The sequence below is a fragment of the Orbicella franksi genome, chromosome 3, assembly GCF_964199315.1.
Source record: "Orbicella franksi chromosome 3, jaOrbFran1.1, whole genome shotgun sequence".
In the NCBI taxonomy this organism is placed as follows: domain Eukaryota; kingdom Metazoa; phylum Cnidaria; class Anthozoa; order Scleractinia; family Merulinidae; genus Orbicella; species Orbicella franksi.
In genome coordinates this window covers 16,078,333-16,092,830 of record NC_138147.1, presented here as the reverse complement: position 1 = coordinate 16,092,830, position 14,498 = coordinate 16,078,333, and the positions used below count along the sequence as shown (strand labels likewise).

The window sequence follows — 14,498 nt, the reverse complement described above, 5'->3', positions numbered from 1 at the left end:
AATGAGGAATTTTTCCAGCTGTAAAAGATCGTTCAAATTTTCGCGAGCGACTTTGGCGCTTTTTATACAATATGACAGGAGGAAAATGCAACCAGCCAGGACATGAAACGAACCCGCCACATAGAAGGTGAGAACATACGATCCAGACAAATCGGCAAGAAAACCTGCGGAGGGAAAATATCAAGAGATGAACAGAATTACCTCAGTATTCAGACTTCGATTCAATGCAGTTTCAGGTACACAATGCAAGTGATATCATATATCCTTACATCCATTCTACAACTCTAACCCTTTATCGGCGAATTTCCTTGTTTAATCAACCCTTCGTTTTAGAAAGTGTCATGTTCACGTGTTTAGTCACGGAAACGATATGAACGGAAGAAACAAACTTATCATTTGTTGCTAAGTAACGTGAACTGTTTACACCAGTCTTCGCGTGACGCGAGAGGAAACATCGCCGCGCGAGGGCGAGACTATTCATCCCACGCGTTCTCTCACGTCATACCGACGGACTAAGAAAAGAGAGGGCTGCTGAAGTCTACCTCAGTCAGGAATAAAAAGCCACATACCTCCAAAAGGGGGACCCACAGCTAAAGCAATCGCTACACAAAAATGAAAAAACCCGAATCCTTGAGACCGTTGTTTCGCTGAGAGCGTTGTCATAGCTAAGATGTTCATTGAGGATATTATAGCACCGTCAGCGACTCCATAGGCAACGTAACACATCAACAGCTGCTTGTAAGAGTACAGGAGGGTGCTCAATGCTGCAGTGGCTCCAGCTATGAACACCGCCGTTTGCATGATCCACTTGAGATGAACCCCCTTCATGTCGCACACGTAACCGGTCAGAGCTCTGATAAGGACACTGGTGATTCCGTTCCAAAAGTACATCATCGACGTGCGCTTTGCGTCTATGCCCCGTTCTTGACAATATCGAGCCTGTGTGGAAAGAATGGCCATATGATGACATCAAAGTATAACATTTTGGTCGTGTGAGCAAGAGTCTCTTGTCATCTACTTGTTCGCACTGAAACGGGGATGAAGCAATCGTTGAATTATCCCGCAAACATTTTTACGATCCTTGTACAGCACCTCTGAGAGAGAATACGCTGATAGCACTGACGATTTTCTATGTTATTTTGTTATTTTCTATATTTTTCCCTGATCTCAGAGGTAATCAATGATTCCCAGATAAAAATAATTTCTAAAAGTCGGTCAATCAACCGGTCAGTCAGTCTTTCAGTCTGTCAGTCGGTCTGTCAGTCTGTCTGTCAGTCAGTCAGTATGTCAGTCGGTTTGTCTGTCGGTCTGTCGGTCTGTCGGTCTATCAGTCTGTCAGTCCGTCCGTTAGTATGTCAATCGGTTAGTCTGTCTGTCGGTCGGTCTGTCAGTCTGTCGGTCTTTCAGTGTGTTGGTCAGTCGGTCGGTCGGTCAGTCAGTCAGGCAGCAGTCGGTAAGTTTGTCAGTCAGTCAGTCAGTGAGTCAATTAATCAATCAATCAGTCACTCATCCGATCAGTCAATCAGTTAATCAGTGAAACAGAAAGTCAGTGGTTCACCCAGTCAACCAATCACGTTACTGAAAAAGTCAACCAGGCAGTCAGGTATTTGGCCACTGGATGTCATACTCACCATATGAATTAGAGGAACAGTGATACCGCAGAAACATGTGGTACTTGCAATCAGGAAGATAACAAATTCCTTATTTCGTAAGTATGACAAATCTAGAGTCGCACACAGGTGGGCCAATCCACCTGGGCGTCGGACGTCTTTAGTGCATTCCTCAATATCGTTTCCAGCGTCCGTGACAAACGAACAGGATAATATGCAAGTCAATCACTAACATTCCTGCCATGACAAGAAAAGTGACCCTCCAAGTAGAGACACTCAAAAGGGCTTGAATGATGGGGCTCATAACAATTAGTCCTCCCCCTGGCCCCATGAGAACGAGCCCAGCTGCCAAAGAGCGCCTCTTAATAAAGTACCTAGGCATGATAATTAAAACAAAAAAGAAAATACAGCAACTACCAAAGCCAAATATCAGGTCAAACGTAGAGTACATCGTTGTCAAGTTGGGTGCTTGTGACGTCACGGCGAGAGCCGCGGTGGCGATAAGACTACCGCTGACCGCAACTGAACAATGGTTGAACCGATCACAGAGAACTCCCACCACGGGTCCGAACAGACTGCCGCTTGCATACGCCAAGGAACCAACCCAAGCTGTTTGGAGAGAAGAGAACATAGAAATTAGTTACTATGGCCTTAGTGTCTCGCATCTGCTATAGCGACTAGAATGAAAGAAGAAATAATTACTGGCACATAATTTTTGGCAAAATAATCGAAAATTTTAAGATTCTCTTTAAGAGGTTGCATATAGCAGACGGCCATCAAGCGCCTTCCGCATTCCATTTGTACAGCGTTAACTAACGCATTAATCCTTTAATCCCAAATATCAAAATATTAAAGATATGTTTATCGTAGCGGCAGTGGAAAGAAGTTGTTACTTGTAAAATGTCAAGAAATTTATTCTGGATGATCATATCCTGAATTCTCATAACCTTTCCAATGATGAACTTTCAATATTCCAAGGAGAAATATTTACACTGAGTACCAGCAGGAGTACTAGCTACAGTTAAGAAACTGAAACTGCGCGAAACTCATATATACCGAACAAGAGAGTATATCCTCCCTTGTGCTGAATAAGGTTAAGTCTAAATAAATTGTTGTAAGTGAAATATACAGAATTCTACTAGTATACTAATGCAAATGCTGCAATCTGATTGGCTGAGCCACTCGTATACTATCAGCCATTAGAATGCAGTGGCCGTCGATCGTTCCCGAAATGCGACGTTTTTGTCGTTTTTCCGAAGTTTTGAACGAAAGTTTAGATGTAAATGGATAATTAAATTCCTGAGAAGACTAAAGGAAGGACATTCGCGCTTCCTTGAGTTTAAAAACTTGAAACTATTGAAAAAACGGGTGCGCGCGCGTAAACAACTGCAAATTTACCAAGGCAATTCAATACGTGTGATTTTGTTAAAGCGTAAAGTTCAATAATGCTTAGAAAAATAATTGGAAACCATTATTTGCATTAATTTCAGTTAGACTTCTACTAAAACAATTAGATTTTTAGCTCTCGATTTCTATGAGGCGATATGGCTATGAGTTGACTCAGGCTGCGCTCGTCAACTATCAGCTCACCATAATCTAATTGTTAATTAGTATTGTAAGTAGAGCTAGTATCGTAAAAAGTAATGTCACGGCATTATAAGTTACGTGTAGTATTGTAAGTTATGTCAGTTTTGCAAGTACTTGTAGTTGTTACTCTAAGTTCTGTTAAAATTATTATTGTAAATAATGTGTGTTTTCAAATCAGAAAAAATAAAAATAAAAATTTCCTCCAAACCGTTAATGCCAATATTGAGCGTCAAGCTATGATCCACCTGTACGGTTTTTAAGTTGTTAATGTTTCAGAGCTTGCCTTTTGCATTTCTCCAAAAACAAGTTTTGAAAAATTTGTTTACGTTACAATAGCTTGTTTTGGTTATTACTACATTTTTCCACCTCATTTTAGTTTTAGAATTAGGTAACTATATATAGGCATCTCAGTCTGAGAAGTGGCATGTACAATGTTCCCATGTAATAGCTCTGACAGTAACGAGTCTTCGGGTCTTCGGGCCTCCGAAGATTTTATTTGCAGTAACAGATCCCAACCTTTATTCCCGCTGTCAGCGAAATTCTCCCAGGTTAAGTAAGATAATTGCTCTATTGTTAAACAAATCTTTCTCATGTCGCAAGATCTTCATCACGCTGGTAAAAATAGTTATTATTCTAATATAATGAGTATGCCTGAATATTGAAATTTCCCTTGTTTTGATCTTACGTACTTAACTGAAGCTAAAATCAAACATTATGTTGGCCTAATGCGGCAAAAGTATATTTTATATTGGCAACATACCATGCAAAACTCTACTAAACTAGAATTTTTCAACACTTTTAAGAACGATTATACACCCTCCTCTTATTTAGGCCTAACAAGCAAACTAAGCGAAAGAAAAGAACTAGTGAAATTTAGGATAGGCAATCACAAACTAAGGATTGAGACTGGTAGATATGATCAAACTCCAAGGGTTAACAGACTCTGCCCTATTTGTGAATCTAATCAAATGGAAGACTAATACTGCAATAAATACTCTATTCTAAGAAATAAATTTTATAAAAAATAATAGAACATATCATTCCGACTTTTAAACAATTATCTTCGTTACAAGATACAATTATTTCATCTTGCTTTGATCTACGCAGTAGTCTACTTTTAAATCAAACCAATGTAACTTGAATGCTATATCATAACATTATTATATGATCACGATAATCGTCACTGTTTTAGTTTTAGTTTTGGGCCCGGTGCAAACGCCGCTCCACTCATGTGCCGAACCAAACTTGATTAAGTTCGACTTTAGAGCGACTTTGGAGCGACGGCTGGTTCAGACGGCGTACTTGCGTCGAGCTTAATTCGGGAAGCCGGTGGTAACAATTTTCGACGAGAAAATATGCGTTCTGAATTCACGAACTCTATCCAAATAGAAAAGCTGTGACTAACATTTCGCTGTTATCTGCTGCTATAGCAATATTTAGGGAAACAAATTCAAACTCAAGGTTCAGTGTTTTGTATTTAGACAGGTTTTCTCCGGGTTAAATCGACTTGTTAGAGGGAAATCTAATAAGCTGGGCTATTATCACGAAGAAAAAGCAAAAAACGAATTTGCGCTAAAGAAACACGCTTATACAGTCCCGTTTCTCATAAATCGAAGGCATACTGGTATTTTGTTGTCTTTACTCTTAGCGACGACTTTGAGCTTCATGCATGACTGGTCACGCCACTCAATTTTGAGCCAATCACGAGTCCCGTTATATGAAAAATAAATTACAATAATTTGTGCATTAGGGTCGACACATGAGGAGAACGCCGTATGAATCAGCTGCCGCTCCAACGTCGCATAGTACATGGTCGCATAGACAGACCCTGCCGAATTTAATGTTGTTTGCCGCACCAAACTTAACCTACCAAACCAAACTGATTCAAACGCCGCTCTTCTGACGGTCTTAATCATAACAATTACAATTTCCTCAAATGTAATTGGTGCATAAACTGCTGTATTTTGCTCTAATTAATCTGCAAAGTTATAATCGGACAGTTGGCTGTAATCGAACACCTGTAAAAGGACATTTACAGTAGCCAATCATTTTGAGCCCTCTCCACAAAATCCACCAATCACAACGTTGATTACAATCACTTTAGTAACCAATTCAAGAGACTGACTTTGTAAAATTGAGGTTCATTCTCCGGTCACTGTTTTGACAGAAACTTAACAGCCATTTTGCAGGCTATTCTCCATATTTTAATCATGACAATTAAAATGACTATTAAAACCTCTTTTTGCTCTATTAAAATTTCTCTTTTGTGGGAAAACGTAATGGTTATGATTAATTGGTAACAGGACATCGTGTCGTCCGATTCAGTCTGTATTCATACTCCTGATCAACAAATCGGACTCCCGCTTCGCGGTCGTCCGATTTTGTTAATCACTCGTATGTTCACAGACCCAATAGTCCTATTACCATAATTTTATAACTATATCTGCGACCTGAAATTTCTCGATCAAGTGGTCTATTGTCACGCGAGCAAGTCGATACAAGGGAACCCCGTCACGCTACAGTTTGTGTCTGACAGAAAAACTCTGCATTCTATCAGCGGACAAATCGACGCTTCTAAACAAACGATCTGAACTTGTAATAAAATGCAGGCACGAGAACAATTTCTATGCTGCCAATCAGACAAAGATCGCTCGACACACCCTCCATGGGTCGGATGAGCGCTACAAGCGTGAACCTCGAGCAACTGTATTCATGGTCCGAGCACGGAAAAAGATGATTGGCGATTATGGAACCTTAAAACCGCGGACCTTTCGATCCAAAATGCTAATAACAATACCAAAGTAATTAACTGCGAACACAATAAATATATAAATTTGTCTGAGTATCTGAAAGAACTTTGATCTTAGTCTTTTGGAGGGGAAGTCTGACACTTATTAGGCTGTTTTCCGAAGTGTCAAAAGTAAAATAAATCACCAAAACGAAAACAAAGACGAAATAACTTACCTATTGTAGCCAGCGCCGTACGAATGCTTGCACAAGATTGCCTTATGACAAGGGGTCCAACATAAAATTGGCGGAATGAAAGTAAAAAAGGAGGCGGGAGGCGGGATGGCAAAACATTTTCATGGTGGGAACGGGATGCGGGATGAAAAACAGAAAATCGCACGCGTCGAACTAGGCTCGATTACCAGCCGCTGTTTCGGGAAATGAGCCCGCGCTCACCCCCCGAAAAGAGGGGAGGCACGCGGACCTGAGAGAGCGGCAGAAATCGAGCCTAGCGTCGAACGCAATATTGAAGAACCTGCAACTTACAAGGCTGGATTGGGATAGCCATTCTGAGTGAGGCGGGATGTCAGGATTGAGCCACAAATAGCAGTACATTGCGGGATTGGAAACATGTTGAACCCTATGTTGAACCCTCACATAACTACATCCGCAGGGAAATTCTGCGCTTTTTCACATGATGTTATATCTGTCAGCAAAACTATGGTTAAGTATCAATCAAATCGAAGCTAATTGAACGCATATATTTTTATATGTAGCTATTTTGTAATCTTTGATTACTGCTGTTTAAACGGTCAACTGATTTGGCTCGATTATCAGCCGCTATTCGGGAAAGCTAAGCGAGTCATTTTCAAGTTTTCTAGTTTCTGCATTCTGTTGTTATGCATGTTTCACCCAAGCAGGCAATATTCGACCGGAAATGAAATAAAAATTAAACATAAATGTACTAGAATGATTTTACCAATGAGTTAGCCGTTGCAAGCCACAATTCTATATTTCACATTTCATACCTAGTTTTTAGAACTGAAGGTTTAGTTGAACAGGCTAACAGCATTTAAAAGCTTGACTGAGATTTCTACAAACACGCAAAAATAAATCTTGACCGATATCCACCCACCTTGACTTCACACTTTGCCAATATCTCCACTTAGAATACCTAAATTCGCAATCAGCCAATCAGAAGAAGTGTCTACGGTGCTGATATCAAATTGGCCCTCAATAATTATTTTGGCACAAGTGTTTCACCATTGGAACGAGTCTGTCTTCTCTCCAGTGTATGCCCCCCCCCCCACCCCCCTCCTAGAGGACCGGCATGGTTTATTTGCATTATCAAAGGAAAACCATCATAGTGGCTATTGTGAATAAGGCCTCCAAGCATAGATTTTTTTATGATTTTATTTCTCCGTTTTTTTCTTGGTTTTAGTTTCGATTAAGAGGATCAGGAACACTCAAGACAGAGTTCCGCGTATTTTCAACTCTCTTCTCCGTATTTGGAAATGTGGTAAACCACGGTCTCTCGTGTTGGATATATCACTTCAGTCGCTCGCTTATTTCATCCTGACTTTAAGACTTTGGATAGGACTCGTTTTCACGAGACCGGGATTTTCTCAACGACAGGTCTGTTTTCTACACTAATGTCCTGTACAGCAGTGCTAGCGATGACAGCACGGTTTGACAAGACGTATGAGTTAAGAAGAGGATTCCAGCAGCTAAAATCTGCACCGATCCTGCAAGGTAGAAAGCAGGGTTGTAGGAGCCAAATGAATCAGCGATAAATCCTGTGAGGAAGACAGAAAGACGAAATGTAAGAAATTCATTCATTAATTATTTTTATCCATTTATTACTTGATATATGTTTTTTTTTTAATTTATTTACATGATTAATTTACCTATTTATTTATTTATTTATTTACTTATTTACCTACTTTATGATTATTACTTGTTTGTTTATTATGTATGAGTGAAAACAGAAAAGCATCAAGTCTTTGTGCTAACAGTGTAGTTATGACAATGGCTACAACATCGCGACGACCTAGGCGTTAGGAAGGGAATACCACCTGAGGATGACAAACAGACGAAACGGTTACGCCAGTTGGCGAACCTTGAACAAGAGGCACGCTCCGGGAGCAGAGCTCCTCCGTGCGTACGACGTACTGGTCAGCAGTCAAAAGTTTAGTCTGCGAGAAACAAACAAATGCGCACAGGCTCGCGATCCACGACTGGTCGGGACATGAACCCAAGAGCACTCAAGGCCGATACAGACGAAGGGTTTTGCTCCAGGGGCACGCTCCGAGAGCAAAGCTCCTCCGTGTGTACCAACGATTTCATGGGCGTAATTCATTCTCGGGAGCAGAATTTCCACCCTGCAAAATGCACCACAATATTAAAGCGGTTCAATATTTGGGAGCAAGATCCCGGTGCAAATTGAACAAACTTGAAAACGTTCCCTTGTGTGTACCATAATATGGAGCAAGGGAGAATGCTGTTTTTGCATTCGTTTTTACACCCAGTCCTTTCAAACTTATTACATGTAATAAACAATGATTAAATAGTGTTTTACTGTCATCTCTGTTAAAATTTTGAGTTTTAGTCTTGAATTATACATCCCCAAACAAACGTGTTTTTACTTTTTATGGCTTTATTTGTGATTTTCTTAAATTTCCTTCGGTGAAATCTTCCAAACGTTTCACAGCACATCGCATCCTGTGGGATACGAATTTTAAACACAAAAAAGTGGGGTCTGTACAGGCAGTTTTTTCGATTTTTGTAAATCTTTGTCTTTTACCGCTGCGAAAAAACTGGTCTTATGGATTTCCACGAAAAACGAGCTCCGGCTACAGAAAAATATGTACTACCAGTCTGCCAAATTATACAGAATTTCACCGAAGGAAAAGCGAGAAAATTCGCTGTCAGTTTTGCTTTTTGTGCTAATGTTTACGGCATAAAATATCGAAAAACATTGATGTTTTCCTTCGAACGCGCAGATTGCTTTCTGCATGAGCTTTCGTCCTCAGCGAGCGTGCGATCATAAAACTATAGGGAGCCACCTTAAGCATACTGTACCTCCAAAGGGGGTCCAGCTATCAGTGTTATTGCAACACACAAATGAAAAAAGCCTATTCCTTGAGATTTCTGTTTCGGGGTTAACGTGGATAGAACCAGGACATTCATTGATGAAGCGATAGCGCCATCCATCATCCCATAAACAACAAAAGACGCCAAAAGCTGCTTGAATGACGGCCACCGCGTCATTAAAATCGCCAGTGTTCCAGATACAAGCACTGTGAATCTCATGATCCATATGGGACAGTTTCTCTTGATATCGCAAAGTCGGCCGGTGACGGCCCTGAAAATAGTCGATGCCAGTCCGTTAAAGAAAAACATCTCTGCTACACGGTTAGCATCTATTCCAAGCTCTTGACAATATCGACCCTGTACGGCAAAATGAAATTGATGTTACTTAACTATGAGAGTACGAGCCTGAGGGCGCTTTCAATTCAACCAAAAATTCCGAAAATTTTGAAAAGGTAAATAATGGTACGGAAATTTCTCAGAAAAGTTTCCAAAAATTGTAGAAGTTTCGAAAAGCAAACCACTCAACCGGAATTTTCGACAGGAAAATCAGATGGAACGGAAATTTCCGGTAAACAAAAATGCGAAACTTTGGGTATACGCTGGGAGCTTGTCCTCTTTTCCGAAATTCCGGATTCCAATCCTCACTGGAATTGTGCGGAATTAAAACCAGAATTTTTCATCGATGGAAAGTGCTCCAAGTTTTCAATTAGCGAAAAGTCAACGAGGGTGGACTAGTTGACTGTCCCTCATAGAAACCAAGGCTGAGTATTCTAAATGTCCCAACTGTGGACATTAAAAAGGGTTGCAGTTAATGACCTACAATTTATGGCATTTTAACATCGAAAATCTAGAATAAGTTTCCTTTTCAAGAAAAACACTCGTGATCATGTTTTATCAGCACTATCCTTTCGTAGCTGAACCTCGAAATTTATGTTGCTCACAAAAAGTAGAACTGACAATTCTTTCTTGGATAAAGCTTTTCTTCGCTTTGTAAAATGCGCGATCAAATCTCTCTTTGGTAATGGTAATTGTAAGTAGGAGATTTTTGTAAGTATGTGAGAGATTTTATGTCACTTTATTGCATTCGGATCGTAAAGGTCTGAATCTTATTTGGTGTACCACCGAGAGCTCAGATCATTCGGTGTTTGAGTTTACGGCATAACAGGTACCTGCAGCTGTGTGGCTGATAGCTTACCAGATGTACGATTGGGATGGCGATGCCATTAAACGCCACACTGCTTGCCACCAAATACACAAGATATTCCTTGTTTTTCAAATATGAAAAATCCAAACTTGCACATACGTTTAACCTCCGTGATTGCGTGTGGTGATGATCACTTGACTCGCTTTCTGAAGCAACGTTCGGATCAAATGAACACGACAAGATACAAGTCAAAAACACGATTCCTGCCATGGACATAAACGTCATTCTCCACGAGGTGTTATTCAATAGGATCTGTATGACGGGGCTCATGATAAGCAGTCCTCCTCCGGGCCCTGTTACAGCAAGACCAATCACCATAGAGCGGTTCTTAATGAAGTACCTTTGCAATATAATCAAAACAACAAAGAATACACAAGACGACCCAAACCCGTAAAGGATCCCATACGAGAAGTACATCAGTGTTAGGTTTGGAGCCTGTGACGTCACTATGAGGGCGATGGTAGATATGAAACCGCCAATTATCGCAATGATACGAGGGTTAAATCGATCAGAGAGAACTCCAACGACAGGCCCAAATATGCCGGTAGAGCCATATGCCAGAGAACCTACCCAGGCTGACAAGATAAAAAGGCAAAACAGAAATGAGTTTCCATTTAGCAATGAGGAAGGTTAGGTAACGTTTGTTCCAGTCCGTAGAATCATAAGAGGAAAGTGGGTTATCTGTTTCGTTACGTAGGCCAAGAAGAAGCTACGAGAATTACGGCCTCCTACGGGCGGAGAAATTCTCTTTTTCTTTGGGAAAGGAGTTCATGGCAAGCCAATAGAAGTTTTGCTTAGCAGGCTTCAAGAATTGCCGCTCCCTCTGATTATTTTTGTGCTCAACTAACCTTCTCCTACAAGCGCAGACCGCATTTTCTCTTGTTATTCACAAACCACTGCATGCTCGAAATGGAATAAGAAAATTTTCTCCCTTCTTTTACGATTTTCGTGTTCTCTGCTCGTAAAACTTGTTTGTTTTTTTCTTCGTTTTTGTTCGCTTGTTTATTTGTTTATATTTAAGTTCGTGAGCACTGCATTCCACGATTTCTACACGTCTTAGGCATTTAAGCAAACTTAAACTCTGTTTTGGGAGTATCACTGTAACTTGGTCGTGAGTTGATTTTCCCATGAATACAGCACACACGTATTTTGTCTATGACTGCCGATGACTAGTGATTAGGGACCGTTCATTTTTTATAAGGTAGGGGGGGCTGGTGGGATTTGGGGGGGGGGGGCATGCGAAAAAAACTGGCTTTCGAGGGGGGGCCATCCCAAAAAAATTAAGGGAAAAAGGGGGGGTCACGTGAAATATTTTAGTAAAACTTTAAAATGACATGATGTTTGAATATCAAAGAAATTGCTATAGAATAAACATAGAAGGCAGGATACAAATTTATTATAAACTTTCCATTTGCTTTAAAAAAACGTTTGGCGACAAAAAGCATTTGTAGCTACTGAAAAGAAGTATTTAACACTGTTATTTTCGAATGCAACTTTCACTGGCAGTCATCTTCATCTTCGCTGTCGTCGAGTTCTTCGTCGCCGCTTGTGCTGCTATGGGAGTCTCTTTCACCAATGCTGCAAGAAGCAGCAATGCTTTCCGTCAGAGTGTACACTTCAGGGTACATGAAGGTGTAAACATAATCTCTGACTTCCTGCTCAAGGTTGGTGGTGATTCTGCTTCTTGCAGCATTGGTGAAATAATTCCCTTCCAAGAGCTGTGCGATGTATGGCCCATCTCTTCTAAATAACGACGTGGCAACATGCTCAACTTCAATACACTCTTCCGGGACGGCCGTTCTAGGAGGGTACACAAGGCATTGTGGAAGATCATTTCCTAGCGGGTTTCCAACACAGATTCCATAAACTCGTTGGACGTTGTTTTCAGTCCGCTTCCTCTTTCTTTCATTTGACTTTCTGCGGTTTTCTTTTTTCCTTCTCCTTTTGTTGATGTGCTGTTTGAGTATGCCCTTGAATATGCTGTTATAATTGCTCTTCTTATTTTCTAGTGCTTCCATGTCCTGCGTGACCTTCGTCAACTTAGCTTCTATAAATTTGATCTGTTTTACATTAAAACTGTGGGCAAATTCTTCGCCCTGCTTTAAAGCAAGCCCATTGGACTGAAAGAGTGTGGAATCGTGGCATTCAACTTTTCCACCATTGCTCTGTGTTCTTTGATGGAGAAGTTCAGTTTTCTTCCATCACTGGGCTTCAACTGGTACCCTGGCATGGAAAACTCACTCGCCCTTTCTGAACAGCCATCCGCACTTAGAAAGATTGCTTCTTTTGCTTGTAAGATGTCAAACTGCCTGGATCGTTCAGCTGTAAACCTTTTCTTAAACGACTCGTTGCTTTCGCCATTATTGCGCATTTTGGAATGAGCCTCTTTCATGATTATTATGGACGTGCCCCGTTCTACATCGTGCAAGACATAGCAGCACTCAACTAACGTCAAGGAGCTTAAAGCAAAAATACGCACTCAACGTATAGCATCAACCCCATTTTGAAGACGGGGTTTGCAAAAGAGGAGGAAATAAAAAGGAGAAATAAACCTATACATCGAGCAAGAGAAACACAAGCTCGATCAGATAGCTGCAAGAAGCATAGGAATGTCTCTAGACAAACGTATAGCTTTCTCAAAGTAAAGCTACGGCGTCTCCGAAGGAAATCGTAGGAGAACAAATATGATATCCGTGATAACGATCTACCTACTGTGCTTGCAAACAGTTCTAATCATAGCCGGGCCCGGCGTCACAATATAGAATGCAAGTAAGCAACATGTTCACGGTAAATTTCATATTTTGTCCCTCAAAAGCAAATTCATGGAGATTTAAAAGCATATCTTGCAATAGAAATGAGCCTAAACAATGCATAAACACATGGCAAATTACAGAGGTGTCAAACTCAACGAGTCGACATGCAGATAACAGCGGAAACCATGCAGACCTATGACCTGTAAAAATTTGCCATAGCACGATCTAACGGCTCAACTCCACTAAAGTTCCTCCTTATTACACAACATGAAGTGCCCTTCATGAACACGAGTGAAGCGACAAGAAAGGTCGAGTGACCGAACAGAGAACGGTAAATGTACAAATGTCATGAACCGTAAAAGTCGTGTAGGCTAGTCAACCCCATTTTACCTTGAAAATTAAGAAATTTTAAACCATAGATAAATTTAAACCACAAGTATGCTAAAATTTATAAAAAGTAATCCACTATTTGCAAGATTTGAGAACACTCGTAGCTTTTTGTTTTACCTGGACAGGGCAACATTTATACATGCCTATCACTAGAGTAGAGGTAAAAACCTTCCAAATATAGACATCTGTAAATTAAATGTAACAATGTGTTTCACACAACACATCAACAGATTTCCAGTTTTTTCACAACACTTCGTACTTGGTTCAGTATCACAATGCAGGAGCAAGGAAAGACTCTGTTCCAGGCCACTGTTACTTCCGTAAGATTGAGAAGTTTATGAATGAGCACTATGAGGAGGGGGAGAACTACAGAGAGTTTCTAAAGTTGTCCTGTCAAGAAAAGGTAGGAGAAATTTGTTCTTTTTGTTGTGAATGGACTGGATCACCCATAGAAAGATATCCTAAACCAGTTCCTGACCATTCCTGCCTACCGGAATATCACTACCTCTCCTACCAGAAGACCCCAAAAGAAGGGCGTGATCCAGATGACTGGCAGCCAAGGGTCCAAGCGAAGAAAGAGCATGGAGGTGGCAGGCTGGTTTTATCTGACCCAGAGAGTGTTGCTCTATTTGCAGATAAGTTTATTGTCAAATCAAAGTTTGTGGTGGATTATCTTCAGCATCTTGAAGTGCTGGAATTTAAAAGGAAAAGGAGAGCAGAAGAAAAGGCAAAGTTAAGTAGGGACGCAAAAGATAAATCATATGAGGATTATCCTTGGACTGAGTTGTGCGAAGATCTAACCAAGCTTAAAAAGCAACGTGTTCCAGAACAAAACAAGTACTTGAACGACCACGGGCTGAAGCAGCATTTGAAAAGCAGCAAGAGTGAGAAAGTAAAGGCAGTTGTAAGACATTCATGCTTGCGGCAGAAGAGTCCTCTCAGAGCTGGCCAACCAACACTGAGAAATGCCAGGACATTGACACAAAATGACAACAGGGTAAGTGCTGACAGCAGTGAAACGGATGAAAGTGACAATGATGAGTATGACAGTGATGCCATTGACTCCAGGGGAGAAGATGACTCAAGTGATGTCATTCTTGCATTCATCAATTCAGATGAGGAAGATACCAATGA

At 40.7% G+C, this 14,498-nt stretch overlaps 1 protein-coding gene and 1 pseudogene across 1 annotated transcript; both read right to left on the bottom strand.

Moving 5' to 3' along the window:
* Positions 1 to 52: 52 nt before the first annotated feature.
* Positions 53 to 2,304, bottom strand: LOC145481499 (monocarboxylate transporter 3-like; annotated as a pseudogene).
* A 3,395-nt stretch (positions 2,305 to 5,699) lies between these two features.
* LOC145481501 (monocarboxylate transporter 4-like) lies at positions 5,700 to 10,836 on the bottom strand. The gene is made up of 3 exons (XM_081459993.1): positions 10,213 to 10,836; positions 9,006 to 9,374; positions 5,700 to 7,720 (listed from the first exon to the last, which is right to left on the bottom strand). Exons 1-3 carry the CDS (start codon positions 10,636 to 10,638, stop codon positions 7,652 to 7,654), a joined length of 864 nt encoding a protein of 287 aa, XP_081316119.1. The 5' UTR covers positions 10,639 to 10,836; the 3' UTR covers positions 5,700 to 7,651.
* Between the last annotated feature and the right edge of the window lie 3,662 nt (positions 10,837 to 14,498).